Source organism: Ixodes scapularis, unplaced genomic scaffold (assembly GCF_016920785.2).
Source record: "Ixodes scapularis isolate PalLabHiFi unplaced genomic scaffold, ASM1692078v2 PGA_scaffold5__190_contigs__length_132052651, whole genome shotgun sequence".
Taxonomy (NCBI): domain Eukaryota; kingdom Metazoa; phylum Arthropoda; class Arachnida; order Ixodida; family Ixodidae; genus Ixodes; species Ixodes scapularis.
In genome coordinates this window covers 107,595,920-107,620,082 of record NW_024609880.1, presented here as the reverse complement: position 1 = coordinate 107,620,082, position 24,163 = coordinate 107,595,920, and the positions used below count along the sequence as shown (strand labels likewise).

Below are 24,163 nucleotides of genomic sequence, written 5' to 3'. Positions count from 1 at the left end.
TACTTATATCCGATGGAAAAAATGACTAGAACGCTCGAATAAAAGGAAATAGGATGTGAAATCGGATTATTTGGGTAATCCTTATTTGATTCAATTTGTAAACCAGAACATTCGCACACCCCTCGTTATCGTGCTTGTTCAACCAAGTTTACACTCAATGCTCCATCGGACGTGCTCTAATGCTGCGCGGTCATGACACACTTGCTAACCTGCTGTATTGGTGACTGATTCACTCGTGTAGGCTCCATTGTATGCTTTAATCGTTGTAACCTGACACTTTAACGATTACCTTAATAAGCCAGATACTCTCCTGCCAGAGTTAGAAGCGTGTAGGCTGGCTAGCTATGCGTCGAGAAACCGACGGAGAGGAGGAGACGAGAGCGCAGATAAGTCATAAAGCCGATATCTGGTTTGAATACCTGTGGGTAAACCTAAAGCTAGCTGCCTTTATCTCAACTGCTCTTGTCGAACGCATTCAAATACGAGAGCCAAAAGCCGGACGTCGGGGTTCCGCGTTTGACGAGTGCAATAGAAACAAAGGGTACATTTTTCTCCACCGCAGTCGTCGAACGCGTTCAAATACGAAAGCCAATCGCCGGAATCCAGTGTTCCGCTTTTTATTGCTTTCGGCGAGTGCAGTGTAGAAAAAGGCAGCTAGCTTTACGTCTACCCATTAATCATTCCAATGAGAGTTCGATGTTCTGACGTCCCCGCGCCGCTCTCGTAACCTCCCCTCCCTCAGTTTCTCGGTGCATAGTCAGTGATTAGATGTGACGTAATTTAGGCGAATTGCTTCATTTTAGCTAGGGATGAGGTTTTGTTTTTAAACCTGATATTTTGAGAAAGATATAGTAGAAAATACATCACGCCAAAGTAGTTTTTTGCAACATCTAATATTCTTGAGCCCGCCAAGAACGTTGCGTTCAAGCCAGTATTCCGGAACCGAAGATGCGGGTCAAGTAAAAGGGGGCTTATTTAGTTGGTTTCTCCAAGAACAAAACAAAACCATGACAACGAATTTTTACGTGCAGTGATAATATATCTGATAGGAAATTCCCCAAAGTAGAAATACATACACGTTGGATTAAAAAAAAATCCACGTAATATAACTTGAAACTTCAGGTTGTTTCATGTTTGAAGCAAAAGAATAGAAGCCTATGCAACTAGTTATCTCAAAACTACAACAAAGAAACATCTTACAATATTTGTATTCTGTAAATTCTTACGCAACCGACACAGACACCAAAAACTAAGTAAAAAGTCGCGTAAAAAATTACCTCGAATATCTTACACTTTTAGATTTTTAACAAATTTGGAGCAAGACATAATTAATTCACTAACAAACTTAGACGAGCGATATGTCGAAATATTTACAGATAGCTTAAGATTGAGGATTCACACTGGTGATTATTTTATATATTGGATGAGTTCTTGCGACAATTTAAAACTAAGGCAAAAACAGCAAGTTATCGATTCTATTAAACAATACCCATAAAAAAAATCTTCTTGCTTAAAAAAACAAACAATCGTCTTCAAATTTTCAAGTTGAAAAAAAAATTAGCAGTCTTTAGGGGCATTTAACCCGTGAAATTTGGCAAAATAAATCAAATATTTTCTTTTTACGCATTCCACCACGTGACACTTTAGAATTTCTTTCTATAAAACTTGTGAGTTATAGCTTCCCTAAGTCGCAGTTTCGTTCTCTATGACTTGAGCGATGATACATGTTTATTTCGAACGAAATTGAGGACCTAACATGCCCTGAAAAAGTTTGGTCGAATTCAACTAAAAATAATCATGTCTATCAATCAGCGCAAAAGTATATATTCATAACAGGTGTCTCAGAGAGCGAAACTATGTGGGTACATTTAAAAAAAGTCATGAAAACACAAAATCTTAAGAAGAATTTGCTGCTTTTGGGAACAGGACTCTCAATGACGAAAAAAAGAAGCGACGCCAAGTGATAGACCAGCCAAACTCTGCGTACACCGCGATTTCCGGTTAGTACAGTTGTGATTTAGCGTTACTAAAATCTTTAATGTTACCTGAATAGGTTGTTAAGAAACTTGAAGACTCAACCGCATTAAAAATTTAAAAAGCCAGAACATTTTAAAGCATCTAGATATTGTAACACTTGGTCAACATGTCCAAAGAATTGTTTTGTTTAGAGATGAGCTGCTTAAACAAGCAAATATTAAAGGGCAACCGAAGCTCACTTGACTACTCTGTAGAATAAACAGATGAGACTTGTCGAATATGTGCGTAGGCGCAATGCGCATCGGGATGATAAAAAGGTACCTCCTTGGGCGTACCAACCGGGGGGGGCAAGGGGAACAGGGGAGACACCTGCCCACCCCAGTTCTCAGAGTGGAGGACAAGGCATGTGTTTTGCCCCCCCTCCCCCCCCCCCCCCCCCCCCCGAAACATCCTCCACTGGGCTGGGCAAACACTGGCCGGCGAGGCCCAAGGAATACAATGGGCACCGGCCCCCGGCCCTGGGGGGGGGGGGGGGGGGGGGTCTTGTTTGTTCCCCCACCCCACTCACAAACAAGTTGGTACGCCACTGGGTAGCTCGGAAAAGATGAACTCCTCAATCTAAATGGCGAGCTACTTTCGTGATTACATTACCTAAAGTTTTAAGGCCCGAAATTGCAATGGTCGAAGTTGCCTCAAAAGGAAATAATAAACTATAGAAGTCGAAACCACCGCTTCAGTTATTTACCTCGTGAAATATATTATACATTCCATGAGTTTGCAGTATTTTTAAATTTGCATGGGTTCATGTTCTTTTTTTTTTCACTTTGATGTGCAGAATTTTAGAGAATGAGGTATAATTAGGCCGTATACTTTCCGGTGTTTATTAGAGCGCAGCTCTTAGGGGCCCGTTTCCGGCTTGAGCGGCGTCGCCGTCGGCGTCGGCGTCGCCGTCGCCGTCGCCGTCGCCGTCGGCGTAACCGCGCGGTGCATCATGGGAAATGTCCCATAATGCACCGCGCGAGCCCCCCACCAAGGTCACGTGACCTCGTGGGGGGTCACGTGACCCCCCGAAGTCACGTGACTCCCCTGAGGTCACGTGGCCCCCTCCTCGAGGTCACGTGACCCCCGCCGATGTCGCGTGACCCCCCGATGACGTCATCGTCACTGATGACGTCACCGGCATCCACATCGTCATCGTCATCATCACTGATGACGTCACCGGCATCCACATCGTCATCGTCATCATCACTGATGACGTCACCGGCATCCACATCGTCATCGTCATCACTGATGACGTCACCGGCATCCGCATCGTCATCGTCATCATCACTGATGACGTCACCGGCATCCACATCGTCATCGTCATCATCACTGATGACGTCACCGGCATCCACATCGTCATCGTCATCATCACTGATGACGTCACCGGCATCCGCATCGTCATCGTCATCATCACTGATGACGTCACCGGCATCCACATCGTCATCATCACTGATGACGTCACCGGCATCCACATCGTCATCGTCATCATCACTGATGACGTCACCGGCATCCACATCGTCATCGTCATCATCACTGATGACGTCACCGACATCCGCATTGTCATCGTCATCATCACTGATGACGTCATCAGTGACGTCACTGATGTCGTCACCGGCATCCGCATCGTCATCGTCATCATCACTGATGACGTCATCAGCGACGTCACTGATGACGTCACCGACATTCGCATCGTCATCGTCATCATCACTGGTGAAGTCATCAGTGACGTCACTAATGACGTCATCGGTACCCGCATCGTCATCGTCACTGATGACGTCATCAGTGACGTCAGTGATGACATCATCGGCATTGGGGGTCACGTGACCCCCAAGGTAACGTGACCCCCCCCTGGTTAGTTTAACCCCCCCCCCCCAGTGCCCTTCCCTCCTCCTCAAGAGCTGCGCTCTAATTCGGCGTTACAGGGAGTTGTAAGCGGCTTTCATTTTTTATGTCAAATTCGGGGGATATTTTTCGGTGTTTGTTTATTTTCAAAATACCGGTGCATTTCGATGAATTTTCTTGTGCAGGCGCTTAAAGGGGCTTTTTTCGATGGAAAAAATCGCGCAAAGAAATGGTTGACTTTTTTTCTTTACATCTGATACACAATGTTCTTCACACTTTATTGTTGTAGCATATGCATGCATACGGCCTCAGCTTTAAGATCGCTGATCTTCCATTCTTCATGCACAATAAGGTTGTATAGGCTTTCATATGAAACAAATCCCTCTGGCAGCTTCAGCTCGACGCAAGGATTAACGATCTGCACGCTAAACCAGAACAAGTCATCTATAAACTGCAGGTCATCAGAGATGCTGCGCGAAACAGTCCTGATCCACTTGCCTTCGTATGAGCCTGACGAATGTCTACATCTAACTTTTTCGGTGAAAAAAGAAATGCTGCTTGTACGAAAATATACAAACACTTGTAAGTTTCGGTTTTAACTCATTTTTATTTTCGAAACCGCCCGATGTTTATCTTTCTTTTTTTTTTCGGTTATAAAGGAAAAGTATGCATCCTAGGTAGAATGCACCGTTCTCACTTACCATTATCTTCGTCCAAGACTCTTAATATGTCGCAACACTTAAAGTCAGAGTAAATGAGCTGGTATCGTTTTCCATTTGGAGCATCTAAAGAAATATAACCAAGTTAGTACACCTGAGAACCTCGTTGATCTTTTATATAATGTAGAGTCATTACGCGATAGATATTTTAAGTTATAAAGCAAATAGAAAATATAATATTCATATTTTGTGTTCCCTTTATTCTACAGTACACAAAAAGAATTCTCGCAGGAGAGTGGTAACAGTAGATATTTATTTGATAAAAAAATCGTGAGCCATTCCACTCTGTGAAGGCGGATTACCAGAGAAGCTGTTTAGTACAGGACACAGATGTGACACAGAATATTGAACAAAGGTACAAACATTTTTATTGTCTTGATCGGTGGTCATCGTGACGAAAGGTGCGCACACATATTTATTGTTGTCTTGATCGGTGGTCATTATTTCGCGTGGACGACTATCGCCACCTCGAAGAGCCGGAGGAGACTAGACACGCGCCACAGAAACGCCACCCGACGGAAAGTAGACACGCGCGACGGGACCGCTACCCCGGGAGGGAGGAAGCAAAGGAAACTAGGCACGCAAACGCTTGGAACGACGACAATGGGAGGGCGGTGCGAGCGTAGACATGGCCGACGCGGGTCGCACAGTGGCAAACCTTTGAGAAACCTTTATTATCTACCTGAAAGTCTAGAGATCTTGAAAATTGTGCCTGTTCATAACTAATCTACTGAATTGCTGAATAGAGCTGTAGCTTAATTACCCAAGCCTCAAGGAGAATGCAGGGAATGGCGTTCCATGCGCAGACCGTGACGGCGTCTGCAGCAGTAACTGTTCGAAAGCAAAAGCCTAAAACAAATGGTATCTTGCACGCGCTTTCGTCAACGCAATATTTTGGTTATTGACTTCGAATATGTTATACAGGGAAGGCGTGCGCGTGCGGCGCGTTCGGCGTTGCGAGCGTAGAGTCATAGCCTCATCTGTTAGCGGCGAGATGTTTCGGTGGCGCCCTCGTATGGTTACCTTTCGGGACGTCAATACCTTGCGAACAACAAATTCGATGGTGTTTGCAATTAGCATGACGGAAGCTTGAAATCATATCGTTCTTGAACCAACTTTGTCAACACCGTCATAATTGAAGTCCTCGCGTTCCTCTTAATTCTGTCCATGAGAACTCCTTTGCTGACGTCATGGTCAGCATTCGGCCAGTCGAGGAAGGCCGACCACCGCGACGATTTTGATCGCGCACGTCAGTAATACTCACAAAGCAAGGCAGTTCGACGCCGGAGCCAAGGAGTGCCCGGTCGCAGATTTGGAGAGCGAGGATCTGGTAGCACAGAGCATCAAAGAGCCAATTCTCGGGGAACCTGGAGGTCACTGCACAACTTTTGCAGCGGCGAGAACCCGAAACACACATTCTGGTCCTCCCGTCTCGCCTCGCAGCGTCTCTCAGCAGCGACAAGACGCTGCGTTTCGGCGTCTCGTCGCAGCGTGGCGCCAGTCACCTGGCTCTCCTCTCATCCGTTGTCTGCCGCGCCGCCTTTTCCATTTCGGCGGCCGCGTCTCGTGGTGATCTGCCAGGCTTTGTTAGTAAAGAGGAGGCTATGGTAGCGGTTTTGTTGACGCACATAAAACATCCACGGAACCCTAGCCATACACACCTTTGCTGTAAAACACAATCTGCTCATTCATGTAGATATAAACACAAAAAATAAGTACAAATACACAAGCATTTATACACTTGACTATAAGGGAAGACTATTAATATTGCAGGAAAGAGAGAAAATTGTTCGGGAGCATTTCCGAGAAAGAGCTTGTCCTGTTAGCCTTCCTTTTTTGTCCTTGTCTTTTTTTTTTTTTTTTTTTTTTTAAGGCTTTGAACCAATTCGCCCGTTTCGCCCATTTAGTTCAGCATTTTCAAGCATGATTTTGCTTTTGTAAAATAAATTATGGCCGATATAAAAACATACTCGTATTTATCGTTTTGTTTTTAGATTATATATTATGGATTAGTTTTGGGTGCAAACATTTTCTGAGTCAAAGTCAAGACGAGCTGTTTAGTATACGATGTACATTTAGCAAGAAAACACGACGGGCAGACATGACTGTCAATTGTCAACATTGATATTACTTCGAAGCAAGTATTTCAAGGACAAATGAAAAATTATTTAGAAGAGTGACAAAGTTGGGGAGACCAGTGCGAGGGGCGTATCCTAAAAGTTGACCTGATCTCGTGACGGCTGAGGACACAGCGGCGAGTGGCTCCGGTCTCAAAGTACACCTTATGTTTCCCGTGTAGCAGTGTGTGGCAAACGTCTCATGTCTTTGTTTTGACGAGCGTTCGTACAATTTGGTCGTTGAGCGAACAATAGTGCGGCAATATTTATGTTCAGAAGCGTGCTTCAAAATAATTTAATGACTTGGTTCCACATTGTTGAAGGTGCTAACTCATTTGTATGTTCTCACTCGGAGCCGGCATTCAAGTCAGCGCACTGTTTTTCATATGTACTTGGCGCCGTAGGACAATAGTATAAAAGTTCGCACTCCTCAAGATAACACATAACATTTTTTTTTTTTTTTTTCAGATTGGGGTTGGACATAGATTGTTGACCACCTCGCGTATGGAGATAATTTGGAACATGTTGGAGAAAACAACGTTGGTGTCAAAGTGTGTGCGGCTGATCTTGAGCGATGCGAAGAAAAGTATTTTGAATGAATGGGATACATACTGAGCGAAAGTAGAGACACCTCTATTTAAACACGATGTTTGTAGCAAGTCTATTAATTGTCAAATCGATAAAAAAATTAATTTCTTGTACCCTAAGAAGACGGTCAACCTGGTCGTAGAGGATGGTGGAGTTTGGGTTTAAATTGTACCTGTAATTAAACTACTGACTATTCTGCTTTTACGCACTTGGAGTGTGCACTATTGAAAGGTAGCTGTATAAAGGTATGTACTTGGGCTAGTTGGTGATTCATTTTATAAAATAAAAGTGCGAAAATGGCGACTAGCATGTTAAAGGACGACGAACACTACAGCAAGCTATGTGGTGTTCGTAGTCCTTTAACTTGACCGTCGCCTTCTTAGCGCTTTTATTTTGAAAAATTGAAAGCTAGCCCAGGCTTACATGCCTTCTTTTAACAAGACGCAAGAGCACCGCTGCTGCTTGGTAAAATACCCAGATTCAGGAATTGCAACTGTAAAAACTTCCTCCAACAGCCTCTGATAGTACAAGCGATTTAATAGGACCAGCTCGTCATAGCGGTTGCACGATCAGTCCAGAGAAAAGAAAAACAAATGTGCTGCATGACCGGGCTCTGGATGGCACTAAATACTCCTTTTCTTCGTTGGTCCTCTCTTCCCGTCGCGAGATGCTGTTATGTTTAACAGGGTCCCACAGCCGACTTGTTGCAGACCTTTAGGGGGTGAAGAAGTCGGACTGGTCTCCCTCCTAAAAGTTCGTCCGTCCGCCAGTCACACTTCACACGAGCCAGTGATATGGTCTAGTCCAAGGTGAACTTCTGTTATCCGTCCCACCTTCCACGTTGCTCTTGGTCGTCTCGCATCGTGAATATTCACCACGTCCCCGTTAGCAATAGGCGTTGTGTTCTTTGGCGGAGTGTGGTGGGCACAGCGAAGTTGCAAGAGATGCTCCTTCATCCACCTCTTCCAAAACTGCTGCGAAATTAGTTCTCAGTAGCTCCGTCGCCGTCTTAGTTCACGTGATGTCTGCGGGGTGGAGCTCATTTGCTTCATTGTCGTTAACGACAGAAGGCGTTTTCTTAACAGAAAATGTGCAGGTGTTAGAATTCTTGGTTCAAGTTGATCTGAGTAAAGAAATGTTAAAGGACGCGAGTTCATGGCGGCTTCTAGTTCCTGTAATACTGTCGACAACTCTTCAAAATTAACATAGCTTCGTCCTAGAAACTTCCTGAGGAAGGTCTTCACTGTCCGTATCATTCTCTCCCAGAAACCTCCCCACCATCCGGCTCTTTCGGCGCTGAATTTCTATGTGATGTGATGGTGGACGACATAGTCTAAGCTTGTACATCCTGATGTCGGAGTAGTACCAAACAGCTGATATGTCTCTTGAAAGTGTCTATAATGCCAAAGCGTTGTCCGAATAAAGTACGTCTGGCAGTCTTCTTCTGGAAACAAACCGACGTAGAGCCATCAAGAAGGATTGTGGAGATGTGCTCATTGTGAGCTCGAGGTGAACTACTGGTGTGACTGCGCATGTGAAAATGGCGATATAAATTACTTCTCATTCTTTTGTTCCTTTGTGTAAAGTGGGCCAGCGAAATCAATCTAAACGACGTTGAATGGGTGCGTCGCCTCTTTCCGTTCTTTTGGCAGCGGTGCCATGGGGGCTGATGCGGCCTTCAAGTGTGTCCTTGCACACCTGGTGCAGTTTCGCAGAGACTTCTTTACGGCTTGTCTTCCGCGTACAATACAATAATGTTCGCGCAATTCAATTAAAGTCTCTGCTACTCCTCCGCGAAGCACACGCTGATGTGCGCTGCATATAAGCAACTCGGTGAAGCGATGTGCGTTGGGGAGTATGAGAGCGGGTGTTTAAGGTCTTCTGACGCGTTTAGTTGTTGGAGCCGACCACGCGTAAAACTCCAATGTCATCTGTGAAAGGTGTCGAATCTTTTAGTTTCGATGACTTGTTCAGCGGCCTTCCTTTTCGTATGCTTTGAGGTTCTTCCGAGAATTCATTTTTTTTTGTGTGACCTTTGTCCAGTATTGTTCCGCCCTTTTGAGTTCTGCCATGGAAAGGTAGTTAGACGATTCCTTCAGTAGGCCAGTGTTTTCTTTGAAACGGTAAATTCAAGCAGTGACGCATAGGACCCTTGAAAGGTCGCTGTGGCGTTGCAAGTCAAGTACAGGATTGTCTAGGGTAGTTGTTATTTGCAGTATATTGGTTTTGATGTCATTGTGCTCCATTTCGTCTAGGTCGTCTCGTTCGGAATGGGCCTGTGGACATTCGGGTGACGGCTTCTTGAGCCAGGGAGGACCAGTCCACCGTAGGTTGTTTGACTCTAGGTTTGACGCGGAGAGTCCTCTTTTTAGGCAGTCTGGCGGATTTCCTTTACCTGGGCAGGATCTCCAGCAAGCTGTAGGCGTGTTGTTTTGGATCTCGCTCACTCTATTGGCAACAAATGTCTCCCACCAGTGACTTTGACCTTGTATCCACTTCCACGTGTCTGTCCACAAGTATACTTCGTGGTCTTGAAGAGACAACGTCTTTTGTACATAGCGCAGTTATTTAGAACCGATGAGAGCTCACATCAGCTTTAGGCGAATGAGTGTCAGCCTTTTAAGAGGTGCTACTCGCGCCTTTGCAAGTAGTAGATGTATTTCCTCTCTGTTCTCGAAGGTAGATGTTCATAGGTAGACAACTGCGCCGTAAGCCTTCCGACTGGCGTCAGTGAAGAGATGTAGGTCGTAGAACAACGTAGTGTCTCGGAGTTTCTTGAACAGGAATCGAGATATGGATATGAATTGCAGCTGTGGAATCTCGTTGCACCACTTGATCCACTCTTGTTGTTCGTCCTCACGAAGACTACTGCCCCAGCCTATCTTTATTTCCACAGTTTTTGGAACATAATCTTGACTCAGATGGTTAAAGGTAATATCAATTATATGATTTCGTAGATTATATTGGCAGCTTGAAGGAAATATCGTTTTGTACTTAAGTTCGTTTTCAAGAGGTTCGACGTCGAGGTCAACGACAACTTCAAAGTGTCCTCCTTTGTATTCCAATTCATTCCAAGCACCTTGGTGCCTGTCGCCATATCAGTTGGTTGGGGGACTCCTTTCTGGAACAACTTTTGCGGTATCTTGCTGTTGGATGCCCATTTTCGAAGATTCATGCCAGCTTGTTGCTTGATGTCTTGTGTTTCGTTAAACAACTTGATCGCTGCTGCTTCACTCTGGGTGCCAGTCAAGAGATCGTCGACATAGAAGGATTTCGCTAGAACCTGAGCTATCTGCGGGTGGTTTTGAACTGTTCGAAAATGATGCTGTAGGGTAGCTGTCAGCAAGAACGGACTTGATGTCGTCCCAAACGAAACGCGGGTCATCCTCCACTTCTGGATTGGCGGTCACTGGCCGGTTGTTGTGGGCCTCTCTTGAAACCACAAGAGGCGTGGCACATCTCGATCCCTTTCTTTTACTGATAGTTGCAGAAATACCTTCTGAACATCTGCTGTCATCGCTATTTTATTCACTCGGAACCTCAAGGGAACCTGTAATAGGCCGTCAGATGCCTTTGGTCCCGTTTCAAGAAATCCGTTGAAACTCTCACTTCTTTGCTGGTGAAATGAGGCGTCAAATACGATTCTCAGCTTCATTGTAAGCACCTCCTCACGTACTACAGCATGATGCGGCATGTAGTACTGCCGTCCTGTATTTTTCCTCGAATCTGGAACCACCTCTGCATGCTTATCTTTCTAATTTTGACGGATCACACTGTCATAAGTGTTCAGCAGGTTTTCATCTCTCCGGAGTTTTTGTATCAACCCGTTTAACCTTGCGGTTGCCAGGTCCTTGTTGTCCTGCAGCTCGATGTTTTGTTGGGTTTCCAGGGTAGTGAGACTTCATACCTGCCTTCAGCCCGACGAATCGACTCTTCAAATGTCTTTAATACCGTTTCCTGGGACCTATCTTCCTTGTCTGTAATTACAATAGGTTCCTGGTCGCAAAACGCTTGCAATTTGTTTGTTTTGTTTTCGGTAGTGACTGCCGCATTAAGGATATAGCCCATGACATGGTTTTGTGTTGTCAATGAATAATGTTTGTCCGTTGGTCCTTGCACCGTCCAACCAAGTCGAGTGCTTACCGCTGTCAGCTGCTGACTCTGACTGCGGATTTTGTCACCCTTCATGATTTTCCATACTTGGTCAGCACCGATTTATAGGCTGATTCTGAGTGCCCCTTTCATTTCATCGAAAAGGCAAAGGTCAGCCAAATCCTTTCCTTGACTTTGAAGCTTTCCTATGAAAGGGTGGTTCAAATGAAGCTCCATCATTTGGCTCCGAATCTTCGGGACTTATACCGCTTCAAAGACGTACTCTCCTTGGTGGTACTGGCTCTTTAGCCTAACTTCCACAAGCTTTCGTCTTTGTTATTTGCAGCTTCGGATCCAAAGGTGTTGATGCAAATATTTGTGTCGCCGAGAATAGGCGGTTGGTACCTTCTGGACACATCTTCTCGGATGAAAGTTCGCTGGCTTTCTCCGTCTATCATTCCTTTTATGTATCTCTACCCACTTTTGCCAGAGATCCAGCTCCGAAACGTTTGAAGTAGTATGGAGTGCCTTCGTTTTGCGGTTTTGTTCCGTCTCCTTAGTTTGTTGCCAGCCTGGGTCGCACATCGATGTAACATGTCTGCCTTTGCAAGTATTGCAGACGATTCTCCTTCTGCAATCTCGCGCTCTGTGCCCCTTCATCGTACATTTAATGCATCTCATGTCATTGGAGAGTTTCTTCTTTTTCCCATCTATCGTAGCATCCGTGTTGCAGTCTTCCGACGAGCGTTTTCTGGAAGAGCACAAAAGGCAGTCCGCTGACTCTTTCGTTCGATTGTGTAGAACAGCTGCGGAGCTTCTTGTTCCTTCTCTTCTGGAATCGTACTTCCTAGTGTAAGGCCGTCTATCTTGACTTGTCTTGCCTGTTCTCAGTCCACTTCGTCTTTTACATTCTACTTCAATCTGAAGGAAGTTTAAGGTTATCTTCTGACATTAATGGCTCTGTAGCTACGCTGAAGGATTTTCGGGGATGATATTCGTGGACGACGTCGGTTGGTAGAACCTCCATTAGTATCTCGTTCAGCATCGCATAGTAGGACATAGCGTGAACTCCGAGATCTTTTAAGCCACGAATGTGTAGCTGAACGGCGTTGAGAAGTCTTCTTAAGGCTCCAACGTCGTTTGATAATGGGACCTTCTGGAGCGTTCGGAGTTTTGAAAGATGGTCTTGCTCGATGAGCTTGTAGCCTCCAAATCGCCCTCGGAGTATAGCCAGCGGGCCTGTGTAGCTGGAGCTAGATCCGTGAAGGCCAGCAATGGCTCTAGCTGTGGGTCCGGTGAGAAGGGACCGGAGATAGTGAAACTTGTCAGCCTGACACAGTTGAGGAGGCTTGTCGATCGTCTTTTGGAACATATCCCATAACGCTTCCAGTGAGAAGTGATGCCGTCCAATTTCAACATCTCCAATTTCAGCAGTCTTGCTCTGGCGTTCTCGGTGGTGGTCGGAGGAATCGCCAGTGTTCTGTTGGCTTCTACCGCATGGGTTCTTGGATTCTTCAGAATCTCAATTCGATGACTCAGCATTGAAAATGCCTGCGTTGAGTTTTCCTGGTAGGTCATTACCGCTTAATACTCTTGCTCAAGGTGTTCGTCGCTTACGGAGGATTTGAAGTCTCGATCTAAGATTTTCAGCTCTTTGATATTTGTCGTTAATCTCTGAAGAAGCGTTTTGAGCGAGCTAAGATTGTGATCGTCATTTAGAAGAGTTGCCCTGACCTCGCGGACGAGCCCAGTGGTCTGGGCCCGACGAGAGGTTCGCTTGGTTCGTGCTCGCTTTATGTGGCTGTCTTCAGAAGCTTCTTGAGGTCTCCGTTGGCTTCCTGTAGCTCTAAAGTAGCCTTGCCGGGTTTCGGCACCATCAAGTTCCTGTAAAAACTTCCTGCAACAGCCTCTGATATTTCAAGCGATTTAATATGAACAGCTCGTCATAGTGGTTCAACGATCAGTCCAGAGAAAAACAAATTGTGCTGCGTGCCCGGGCCTTGGATGGCACGAAATCCTCCTCTTCTTCGTTTGTCTTCTCTTCAAGTCGCACCAGTGAGTGGTTACTGTTTAACAGTAACCACTCACTGGTGGGGCCCTTTTTAAAAATTTGAGTCCAGTTGAATGGCTCCCTACATATAATGAATGCTCGATGAATTGGAGCAATTACTACAAAAGCATGTTTTGAAATAATTGCTTTTGACAATCTTGAGTCATGTCTGTCCGTCAGTTTATCCAATCGTCCTAGATATGTAATCTTTTGCGTATCGAAAGTTACGAATCTACAAATGGTATATATTTAGCTCTACTAAATATATCTAACATTTGCAGTGCCTTTGTTTTATTTTTAAAGACGTTTTGGTAATTACCTTTCTACACATTATTCAGGAACTGTTTTTTGTTCAAAATAAAAATGCATATATTTTTCCTTTATTTCAACAGTAGTTTCCGAACTTCGCCGATGACTTCCATTAGAAACCGGTGGTTATCGCATGATATTTTTGATGTATTTGGAAATTGCATGCTCAAGGGGAAGATATTTTTCAAGGAGATATCGGAGTTTGCATTTCGAGATGTTCGGTTGTAGTGTTTCCAGTTCAGTTGAGGTAATTAGGAACAAAAATTGTGGCTCAGAAGCACATATGGTAGGGCTCCGTGTTTTTGAATAAATACCAAAAACATACTCCGATCAAATTTTTGTCAATTCAGATTGATCCGATAAACTCCGAATTTCAAAGTCAAAATGTAAAGAAGTAGAAAAATAAACACGGTAATCTACAATTAGGTTTAGTAAAGGGTAATTCCGTTATATTGAGTAGAGACCACTTTTCGTTTCAAATCTCAGACCATTGACAAATTGTACAAAAGTGACTGTTCTAGGTTAAAGACTGGAAACTACGATTTGGGCTTCCTAGAGGTGGGAAAGGTCCTGTTTAATAAGACTGAAATCTATGAACGTCTAGATTTCATTAGAGGGGGATGGGGTGGCTGAAATCACTCCGGCACTCCACTCCGCGCAGCAGGGGCAGTGGTGGAATGGGCTGGAAAGGAAGCGAGTTTCCAAGCGACTACGTCCAGGAATTTATTGATTTTAAAGTATTGACGTTTATTGAAGGAAATTTTTTTTAGTAAGTGCAGTTAAGTTTAACGTAGGGCAGTTAGTGATACCAATGGCAAGGGCACCAACAACGAATCCACCTCGAGAAACATTTGGGACTTTTAGCAAACCGTTGCCGGTGCTCGCGTACCGCACTACCGGTGCCTTTGAAGCATGCTTTTGAGCGCGTGTCCGGGTAGTACCGTGACCGCGGGGTGCGCTCTTAAAAGCATGCTTCGAAGGCTCCGCTAGTGCGATACGCCAAACACGGCAACGGTTTGTTAAACGTCCCTATTATTTGATGCGAGCGAGTTGTCATGTACTTAGTGCAGTTTTATGACCAGGTATTTTTATTTTATTTTTTTTCGAATTTTGAACCGGTAACCCAGCAAGGAGTAAATTCCCAATTTCCTAAAATCAGAAGTGTAGCGAAGATAAACTTTGAGCAGCTCCGAATGCGGGAAAAAAATAATCTCCTAGAAACACCCTCCGAATTTTACGAAAAATAAACTCCGAAAACACTGAATCCTATCCATAAGCAAATAATTATACTGAACCTGTATTTGTATGCGATGTTGTGACATATAACTGGGTGGCATAATATGAGGAAAAAAATTTAGGCGCAAGACTTCATTACCGCGCTTTTACGAATTAAACAGTTGGAACTCAAGCGTAGAACTTGTCGGACTTCCCCCGAAATTTCGGAAATCGCCCCTAGGTCCTTTTTTATGGAATATAAGTGAATCTAATGACGTGGCGCTACAAATATTTTGGGTCTGCTTTTGGTAGTTATGACTTATATATATATATTTGTAAGGCTAACCGACAATAGAATATTTATGTGGGCTAGAGGGATATGCACATTGCAAATGCTTGGCGCAAAGGTCAAGTATACAATGGCGAAAGAAGCGCTAAGTTACAATTGCTTTTTTTTAATACTCATAAAGAAGAATAAAAATAGGTAGCGTTCTTTCTCTCATTTTTTTCAGCATATAAAAGTGTTCTCAAAATAAAATGGAATCAATGAGAAGAGAAAGACGTTCAAAAGACTGAGAAATTGCAGAAAAAAAGAAGCGAAAGTTGCTTACAGTAAACCACAGAAACAACTTCATGTAGGAAAGTTAAGGTACTTAAGTTCTTGGGCAGTTAATGCCACTGATGATGCACTGACACAAGAGCTTTCCTTTCCTTTGAATGTCATCGCCTCGTATAGTTAGTTACCTTGATCTCTTCTCCCGGAACCTTCGAAGGACCTTTGTCTCTGTTAGTATCGGTTTGCAGCTACAATCTCTTACATATCCTGCGAGATGCCCCGCTGGTGCTGACTTGAGTGTAGAAGCATGGTCCCGAAACCTGGTGTTCACGCAGCGGCCTGACTTACCTACAGATACTTGGCCACATGCGAAATGTTTTTTTTAAACCAAACCCGGGTATTTGAAACTATGATCTGTTTCTAACAGCAAAACCATCCTCTTGAAAATCTCATGTAAAAGTACAGGCGCCTTGTATGTCTGTGCCGAACTTCGCCACCCGGGACATTTGAGGCGCGAGGTGCAGCTAGAGGACCAACACATCTCGACTCCTTAGGCCCGTTTTAGACAGGGCAATTTTACTAGCAATTTTCGTGTTGCTGGCGAATTGTTCCCCAACTTTACCTAGATTCTCGTGCAGCAACACGAATTGCTGATATCAAGTCTGGATAGAAACGGGCGAACAACTCGGACAACTCGTAGACGTTCGAAGCAGCAGCAGCCAATCAGGGACGCCATATTTTCACGGGGCACTCCTGTGGTGGTGATGATGACAACTAAAGACGGGGATTCACTTGGTTCTGGTTTGAAATGGTTCGATTAACTGAATAAATCGCTTTAAAAATGAGGTTGTATTCTCAATGTCATTTAATTATATAAAACATGTTTATAGCGCCTACCCGTGTGTCTAAATAGTGCCAGAAATTTATGATAACCGAAAATCGTGGAGATTCGGTTGCTTCGTATTAAAAGAGAAGGGGGGAGGGGGGGGGGGGGGGGGGGGGGGGCGTGCTGCTGGTGTTGCGACGTCAAGTTGCACGGACATATTAGTCTGCCAAAAGCGGGCTTCAGAAAAAAAAAAAAAAAGTTTGGTTAGTTTAGTGTGTCTACAACGGTTGTGCAAGCACGCTTTGAACGCTTCGTTTAGTTTTGTTTGCCTTTTCTTTCACTGTCTATTTTGTGAGTTTTTGTTTTGTCGTTGCTATTTCATTTTACGCGTTCTTTTCAGTTGTTGGTGCTGACTTTTTTGTATTGATAAGGCAAGCTTCTCACGCGTGCGGCTTCTTTCTTAGTTTTCTTATTTTTAATATTATTTTCGTGTTCCATCGTTTGTGCATTCGCATTCTCGAAAGCATTTTCGGAGCTGAGAGGAGCAAAAGCGGCCGCAGCGCCGGCTGTTGTATTTTGTGTGTGTGTTGCTTTCAGAGTCTGCATGCGCATTCGCTCTATCTTGTGCTTGTGTTTCTCGGAACCAACGGTCTCCCCTTGAGTGCTCCGGAATTCTATGACCCAGAGGGAACATTCCACCAAGCCACCCGCGAACGCGAACGGGCAGGCGACCACGGACCCCTGTGTAAACGGCGCCAGCTGCGCCTCAGAGGGGCGGCTTCTGGTCACTCCGACAGCGTGTACCCTCTTTCCCTTTCTCGCGCGTCTCTTTCTTCCCGTAACGTTGTTCTGAAATAAACAGTTATTCTTGAGAGTTCAAAAGGTTCGCTTCATGTCTGTCTCTCTGGAACAGCGGCTGGCTGATTCCGAACCAACGTGTAATGAAGTTAGCCGGCATTTGGTAACATCACTTTACTACACCGGAAGGGTGTGCGGCGATGCGCCTCCCAGAGCACCTTGGCTCACTGGTGACTGCTGCGCCGCTGGGTGAGGCAGCAGCGGGAATGCGAAGCTCGACGCGGTGCCGGGAGGCCGAAGCTCGACGCGGCGTGCTGAAATCACGTGTCCTCTCATCATCATCATCGCCCCAGCTGTGAGTACCTGGTTGACGACGACCTCAAGACCTAATCACAGGCCCAATGTTAGGTTTAGTGTCAGGCCAAAGCATACCCGCGTCCCTCCTCCCCTCTCCTCGCTCTCCCGCTGCGCCGCCAGCAGTTTGACTGATTCCTTAGGAACGATGACGCCGTTGATATGAAGCCACATAACGCGTCGCAGCCAATGGAAATCTAGATACCGTTTTGCTGCTGCAGACAACAGCGGCTTCGCTTCATGAAACAGTTAATGCTTTCGCATTAAAATACGTCATCGAGCACGCCCCACTCACGGTCAAAGCGCCACTCAAGGTCCCAAGGTCAGAAATAAAACACAAAGAAGAGCATAGCAACGCAGGTGCTTCGTCACGGAAGCCGTGATGCCGGCGGGGGCGCCGCGCCTGCGCAGTGGGGATGGTGATGTCACAGCCGGAGCGTCGTGTGCAAAATGGAGACGTGGCGCTCTGCTTGTAGGAATGCGCTGCGTGAAGGAATTCTTTCGCATTCCTACAAGTAAGCAATCTGAAGTGCCTTCGGCGTGTTTTTTTTTTTTTTATTTTAAAAGGACGAGAATAATGCGGGCGCATAAGAAATGGAAAGTTGTGTTGCAGAACACTTTTGAAAATATCAAAATTGTTTCTAACGTTTTCGTGATAAGTCTTTGACAAAAGTAACATGAAAGTAATTGTAACCTAACGGGTAAAGTAATCCGTTAATTATCAGCGAAAGTAATTTGTATCGGTAATCCGTTACATTTGAGGCGGGGTAATTTGTAATTGTAATCCATTACATTTTTCAAGTAACGGGCCACGGCTTCGGTTGCCGCTGACCCTTGTAACGCCACTGCTCCCATGGCCCGACTTAACATATTGACACGGAATATCCCTTCTAAACCAGGAATGCGGAAATATATCCCCCTCTAACTAAGGACCTTCACCGTTTAATTAAATGCGAAGCCGGTGAGTCGACTGACTTTGAGTAACACCTAAAGAAGAAGCTATTCATCATGTTTTACACATACGTCGTGTGCGCCAGCATAATGATTGTGCAGTGTGGTTCCCTTTAAGGCGCATAAGGCTGTTGCGATGTGAGCAGGAAGAACTGTGTTTTGGTACATATATTGTAAATAAAATGAGCATGAATTACTCCCTCAAGGTATTGAAAAGTATGACAAAGTAATTTTATTACTTTTGGAAAGTAATTGTAATGTAATATCATTACATTTAGTCTGCGGTATGTTGTAATATAATTTAATCTGATTTTCCAGTTTTCAGAGTAGTGACTTGTAATGTAATTTAATTACCTTTTGAAAGTAATTCCGCCATACCTCCTGTGTGACTGAGGTAGTGAACGGGTAGAAATCTAGATTACTGACACGCTTCACGGTTTGCGAGTTTTGCCGTTTGTTTTTGTGCAATCTTTTAAGACACTGTGTATGTTTTTTTGTGTCTCTGTTTCTTTTATTTACATTCTTCAGTTGCCAGTATAGCGTTGTCCTGTCGTGTTTGTTATTCTTTGCTCTCTGCGTTTTCTGAGCTGTTTTCCCCATTATGTATGACGTCTACCAACTGGCTCAGTTCACCACCGTGTAGCTTTCTTTCTCTCTCACCCATACCTGTTCGTTTCCACACATTTTCTAAGCTAGGCATCTCGCAGAGCCAACTGTCCTCCAAGATTTATTAGATCCCTGGCATTCAATTTTGCTTCTTTCTTTTTAAACACTTCTTAATCGGTACCGTCCTTTCGCGGACGCCAGTTTATTATGATGTAAGGTTTTCCTGTTTCACTGCATCAAAATGAGACAATTTGATCAAAAACGTATTTAAGCAACCGAAGATATATACAAAACAAAGATGAAAAAAGCGGCATCAGTAAAGGAAGTTCATCAACATATACCGAAATAGAAGTCATTAAATGTTAAGTCCGTACACAAAAGTTAGGCAACATGGCCTTTATTAATTGCTTAGGCTTAGGCTTAGGCTAGGTGGCGCAAGCTTCCGCCCGTTACAAAGGGAATAGCCATTACCATCCATCCATCCATCCATCCATGTACGCTGCTGGTAGATCCGCTGTACTACTTGACGCTCCTTAGAGATGAACCATCTGGTTGGATCGGTCGCTTGATGTTCTTGATCGCCACACAGGAGGGGGGAGCTAAGCAAGTGGACTGTCGGGTTCCCGGGCGTGACGAGCCGGGTCGAACAAGATTGAAGGTAGACGAACGGGAGGACCTTTGTTCCCGGTCTTTAAAAGCCAGTGCGAACCTCTATGGAAGTAGACGAGTGGGCGGTTACTTGAGTTCCCGGTCTTGAAGAGCCGGGACGAAACCAGATGCAGAGTTGGGGGCAGCATCGCGGCAGTATTTCAGAAATACATTTTGTACCTGTATTTCTGTGTCGCGATACATTTTTTCGCCTGTACCTGTATTCCTCTATCGAAATATATTTGGAATGTTTCTTTGTATCGCGATGCAATCAGGATGAACTGTATTTTGTTACATTTCCTGGGAAATACTACCCCCCCCCCCCCCCCGGGCCAAAAAAAATGTCCAAACGCATTTTTTTTTTCTTGTACTTGTGACGGCACTTTTAGAGTCAAGGAGTTGTTGGGGCATTGTTACTGTGCTGAGCAAGGTTCCTTCCGATTCTCCAAAATATTTTTCTATGCGTCCTCTTTTCTTTTCTGGGAAGTGTTGCGTAATCGGGGACTCGAACCAGGTGGCGTGCCGGGAGTGGAGTCAGAGTATCTTCTGCCGCAGGTCCTTAGATAGGAATTTCTTGAGTCTTTGTTAACTGGCGTCCAATGCCCGCTGCTAACCGTCTTTCTTGCTTTAGCGTACACAGTACACCCAGCCAGCAAAGCTGAGTCACAGTCCGTTGCAGCACGAGCCTGGCGGTGGTTGAGTTGAGATAGCAGGATGACTCACGCAGTGAAGTTCAACCCATATTCGAATGCGTCTGCGGCTGCGCCCGTAATATTGCACGGCTCAAGGGTACGTCATCAGCCGACGTGAACGCGACCCGCTGTTCTGGTGATCTGAAACGCAGGAAAGAGACCAAACGTGGCCTCGCTGTGCCGACCCAGACTTCGTACACCTGCGACTCGTCCTCGACCGCGCTGTTTCTCGGAGAGCTCGCACCTGTGGCGGCAATATCAAGTCGCAATACGCAAGGTCTCTGTTTGGATGATGCTAGGTGAAACTTGAGGACTGCAATCCATGCGCCGGCGCTGGCGGTGAAGGGTCGGCAGAAAGGACCTTCACAACAGGGATGCCGCCGTATCGTTTTTTCAACCGTAACAGAAGATAAGACGTATGTTCCCAGGATGCTTCAGGAGGTCCACTATTCTCGAACATTCTAAATGACACTGCCTGTACGATCTTCAACGAGATATCCTACAACGAAAGTACGTATTGTGGTTTCATACAGCAGCGTGGTAAAATCATGTTCTAGGCCACACTTACAAATAAAGAATACCAGTTCATTCCACCGTGACGTCATGTGATCAATGTTGACAGGGGGCGTCCTTATGGGACAGGGGCGTGGTGACGTTTCGATGGGATTTAGGTTGACATAGACTTTATTTAGAGGTCGAAGTCTTTTCGCATCCCTCGTCAGGCAGGATGTCAGGTAAGGGACCGCCGTCAGTCCTTGATGGAACGTTTTCATGAGCCCATTGAAGACTCCTCGTCGTCCGAAACCACTACCTTCGGGGCAAAGTGCCAAGTCTTCGGGAAAGTAATTTCCGGATCAAAAACTTCCGCTTCAAATTTCAAGCTCACCTTAGTTGGCGTCTCAAACAAATTTGAAAAATGTATTGCACTATCAGTATTTCTGTAATTCTATTTCTGCCCTCTCTGAAATGTATTCCTGTATTTGTATTTCCAAATACTTTTTGCCTCTATTTAAAATGTATTTCCGATACGTGTCGCGATACATTTTTGCAGATATACTTTAGTATCATTATTTTAGCTGCTATTTTAATGTATATCAATATCTGTATTTCCAGATACATTTCTGAGTATTTCTGGCCAACTCTGCCCAGTTAGAGGTAGGGACGATTGAGTTCCCGTTCTTGAAAAGCCGAGACGAACCCAGAGGGTGGCGGACCAACGGCCGAACGCTGACGTTCCGTCTCGCAATTTCTTTCTTTTCCGTATCTCGGCTTTTAGCCCGTCTTATTGTTCCCTTCTCCATAATCTTCCCTGCACGTGTCCTTGCTTCGGCCGTCGACGGTTCATCTGTCGTTTCAGAGTGATATTTATATTACAAAAGAAGTTTTCTTCAATGCAAACATATCTTTCCCGAGGCATCGTTGTACACGTGTTGTTCTTACACTAGGCCTCAATGTTTCTGTGATGTTCTGTGTCTCGTCTTGACTTAATTTGGGGGACTTCCGAACACGGCATTCCAGCTGGCCTCGCCCACCTCGTCGAGTTGGGGAGGGGTCACACCACCAGTGACCGAGTGCTGCCCGAGGGGTGTCCAACGTCCCGTTGCTTCTCGCAGCCGATAACAGCTTGCAGGTGCAGTTCCAGACTCGCTGGCAAGCTGAACTCTTGTGCTGGCTCTATTCTGGAGGCTTCCACAACGGCATTCCTGCTTGCCTCCCCCAGCTCCCCGCCGAGGGACAAGTCGCACTACCGCCGCCGGAGCGCCGCCCGAGTTAGGTGTCGGATGTCCAGCTCCTCCTCGGTCCCGTAACGGCTTGCAGCTGCGGGTCCAGACACTCTGGCAGACGGGACGGACCCATTTGCAGACCGGGGGTTTCGGGATGGTGGTGACGTCGACTTTGTGGAATCGGGGAGAGGGGAAGGATGAACTGCTGAAGGAAGAGACAGTTGCTGGCGTGGTCGCGTCGAGGGAAGCCCGAAAAAAAGCAGTTCGCAGCACGAGGGAAGGACGCCGACACATGGGATGTTGAGAAAGTGCGGAGTTCGGAGAAGGACTCCCAAGACGCAAGGCCGCTGGAGAGGGGTCCCCGCTAGAGGCGAGACGACGCAAGAGATACAGTTATAGACGGAAGAAGGACGTCGCCTAAAAGCCGGGACTGCTGCGGAACCCCTGCGAGCAGCGCAAGCCTCCCTAGAGATGCAAAGCAGGACATGTGAGCCCTGTATAATCAAAGCCTGATTAATGTTTTATTAATTTGAAGATATGCATAAAAAGTTAACCCTGCGATCAGTGTTGTGAATTCCTCCGCCCTGTCTGAACCCTAAAGACGGTAATGCACGGCGCCGTCACATTTCTCTGCCCCAATACTTTGCGTTTGTACACCTTTCTAGCTTAACTGCTGTGCGTAACTATAATTCTAGGAAATAAAACACGTCTGCGTTGAAAAAAAGAAGTTGGTTGCTACGAATTATACTCCACTCGCAATGCGTACATGCTTGATCTGTTCCCCGGTGCCCCATCGCTACCCGTGAAGAATATTTGTTTACTAGACCGTCTGTTATCTCTAAACTACTTTAGAGAGAATAAAACGGGTTTGTATCAATAGAAACTTGTTTTTACGACGGCATATTTACGCACAATGCCTTTATATCAGCGCTATTGTAAGGGCGCCCGGCCCGACCCGATCGCCTCCTTCGGTGACAAAGGAGCGCTCAGGCCTTGAGTCTAGGTGGTGTTGCCTTTGTGAGATATTTGAGTGGCTCCGGAAGGAGGCGCTCAATTAGCGCCCCCCCCCCCCCCCCCCCCCCCCCCACACCATCCCGCTCAAGGTTAGCGGGTCCGGCGCTCAAAGTTTAATATATTCGAATATGGACCCGCAAAGCGGGACCCGCAAAGCGCTACGTTCATGTGACCGTTGACGTCACTCCTCTCCCCCTGAATTTCTCCGGGAGTCGTTTTCGCCCGTTTTAGGGGTTGGTTTTGACCACCCTTCATTCTTGCGCGCCCGTCTTACAACTTGGTTTGGACCGCCATTTACTGCGTCAGTGCTCAGTGGCACCAGAAAGAAGTACGACTGACCCCGTGTCAAAACAAACAATGCTGAATGCTGGGCCAGTTGCTGTTGGGTTGTCAAGGGCATGGTAGCGCTCTTAGACGAGGACGAAGAAGAGACAAGACAGCGCTCGTGTCTGTCTTGGCTCTTCTTCGTCCTCGTCTAAAAGCGCTGCAAGGGCATGGTAGCGCTCTTAGACGAGGACGAAGAAGAGACAAGACAGCGCGGCTAAAAGCTTGACAAAACAAACAAAAATAAAGTTTATGAACCTCGTCGCCCCGCTCTACAACGGACCCCATTGCACGTGCTACTTTGTGCGTTCCTCGCTTATAGTAAGCGGTAAAATCATAAGAGACTCAGGCCACATCATTCTTTGGGGGTAAACTAGAGTTTCGAGTAGTCTGTAATTATTCGCCAAACCGCTGGGGGGCAAACACTCCTCCTCCAGCCCTCGAGACTGTCACGGGTACTCTGCAGCCATGCCTCGATGTTTGGGACCAACGAAGCCTGTAGCAATGTTGGTGGGAGCTCCGTGACGCACTCCCCGGGTGAGACCGGAGGTTGCTGAGGGCTCTTCAGTTGTGACGGACGTCTCTTATTGTGGTTCTGACCCAATAAGACCTGGATGTGCCCGCTTGGCGGACGACCTCCCCTGGACACTTGAGGTCCTTCAACCGCACAGTCGATCTGGGGCCAAGTTTAGGTAGTGTGCCATTCGGCGCTCTTTGGC

General features: G+C 45.8%; 1 protein-coding gene across 1 annotated transcript in view; it reads right to left on the bottom strand.

The window, feature by feature from the left end:
* LOC120842739 overlaps nucleotides 1-24,163 on the bottom strand; it is a 45,072-nt gene that overhangs the window by 6,549 nt on the left and 14,360 nt on the right. Inside the window, exon 4 of the mRNA XM_040213914.1 lies at nucleotides 4,563-4,646. Coding sequence (XP_040069848.1) covers nucleotides 4,563-4,646 — 84 coding nt within the window. The remainder of the gene's footprint in view (nucleotides 1-4,562; nucleotides 4,647-24,163) is intronic.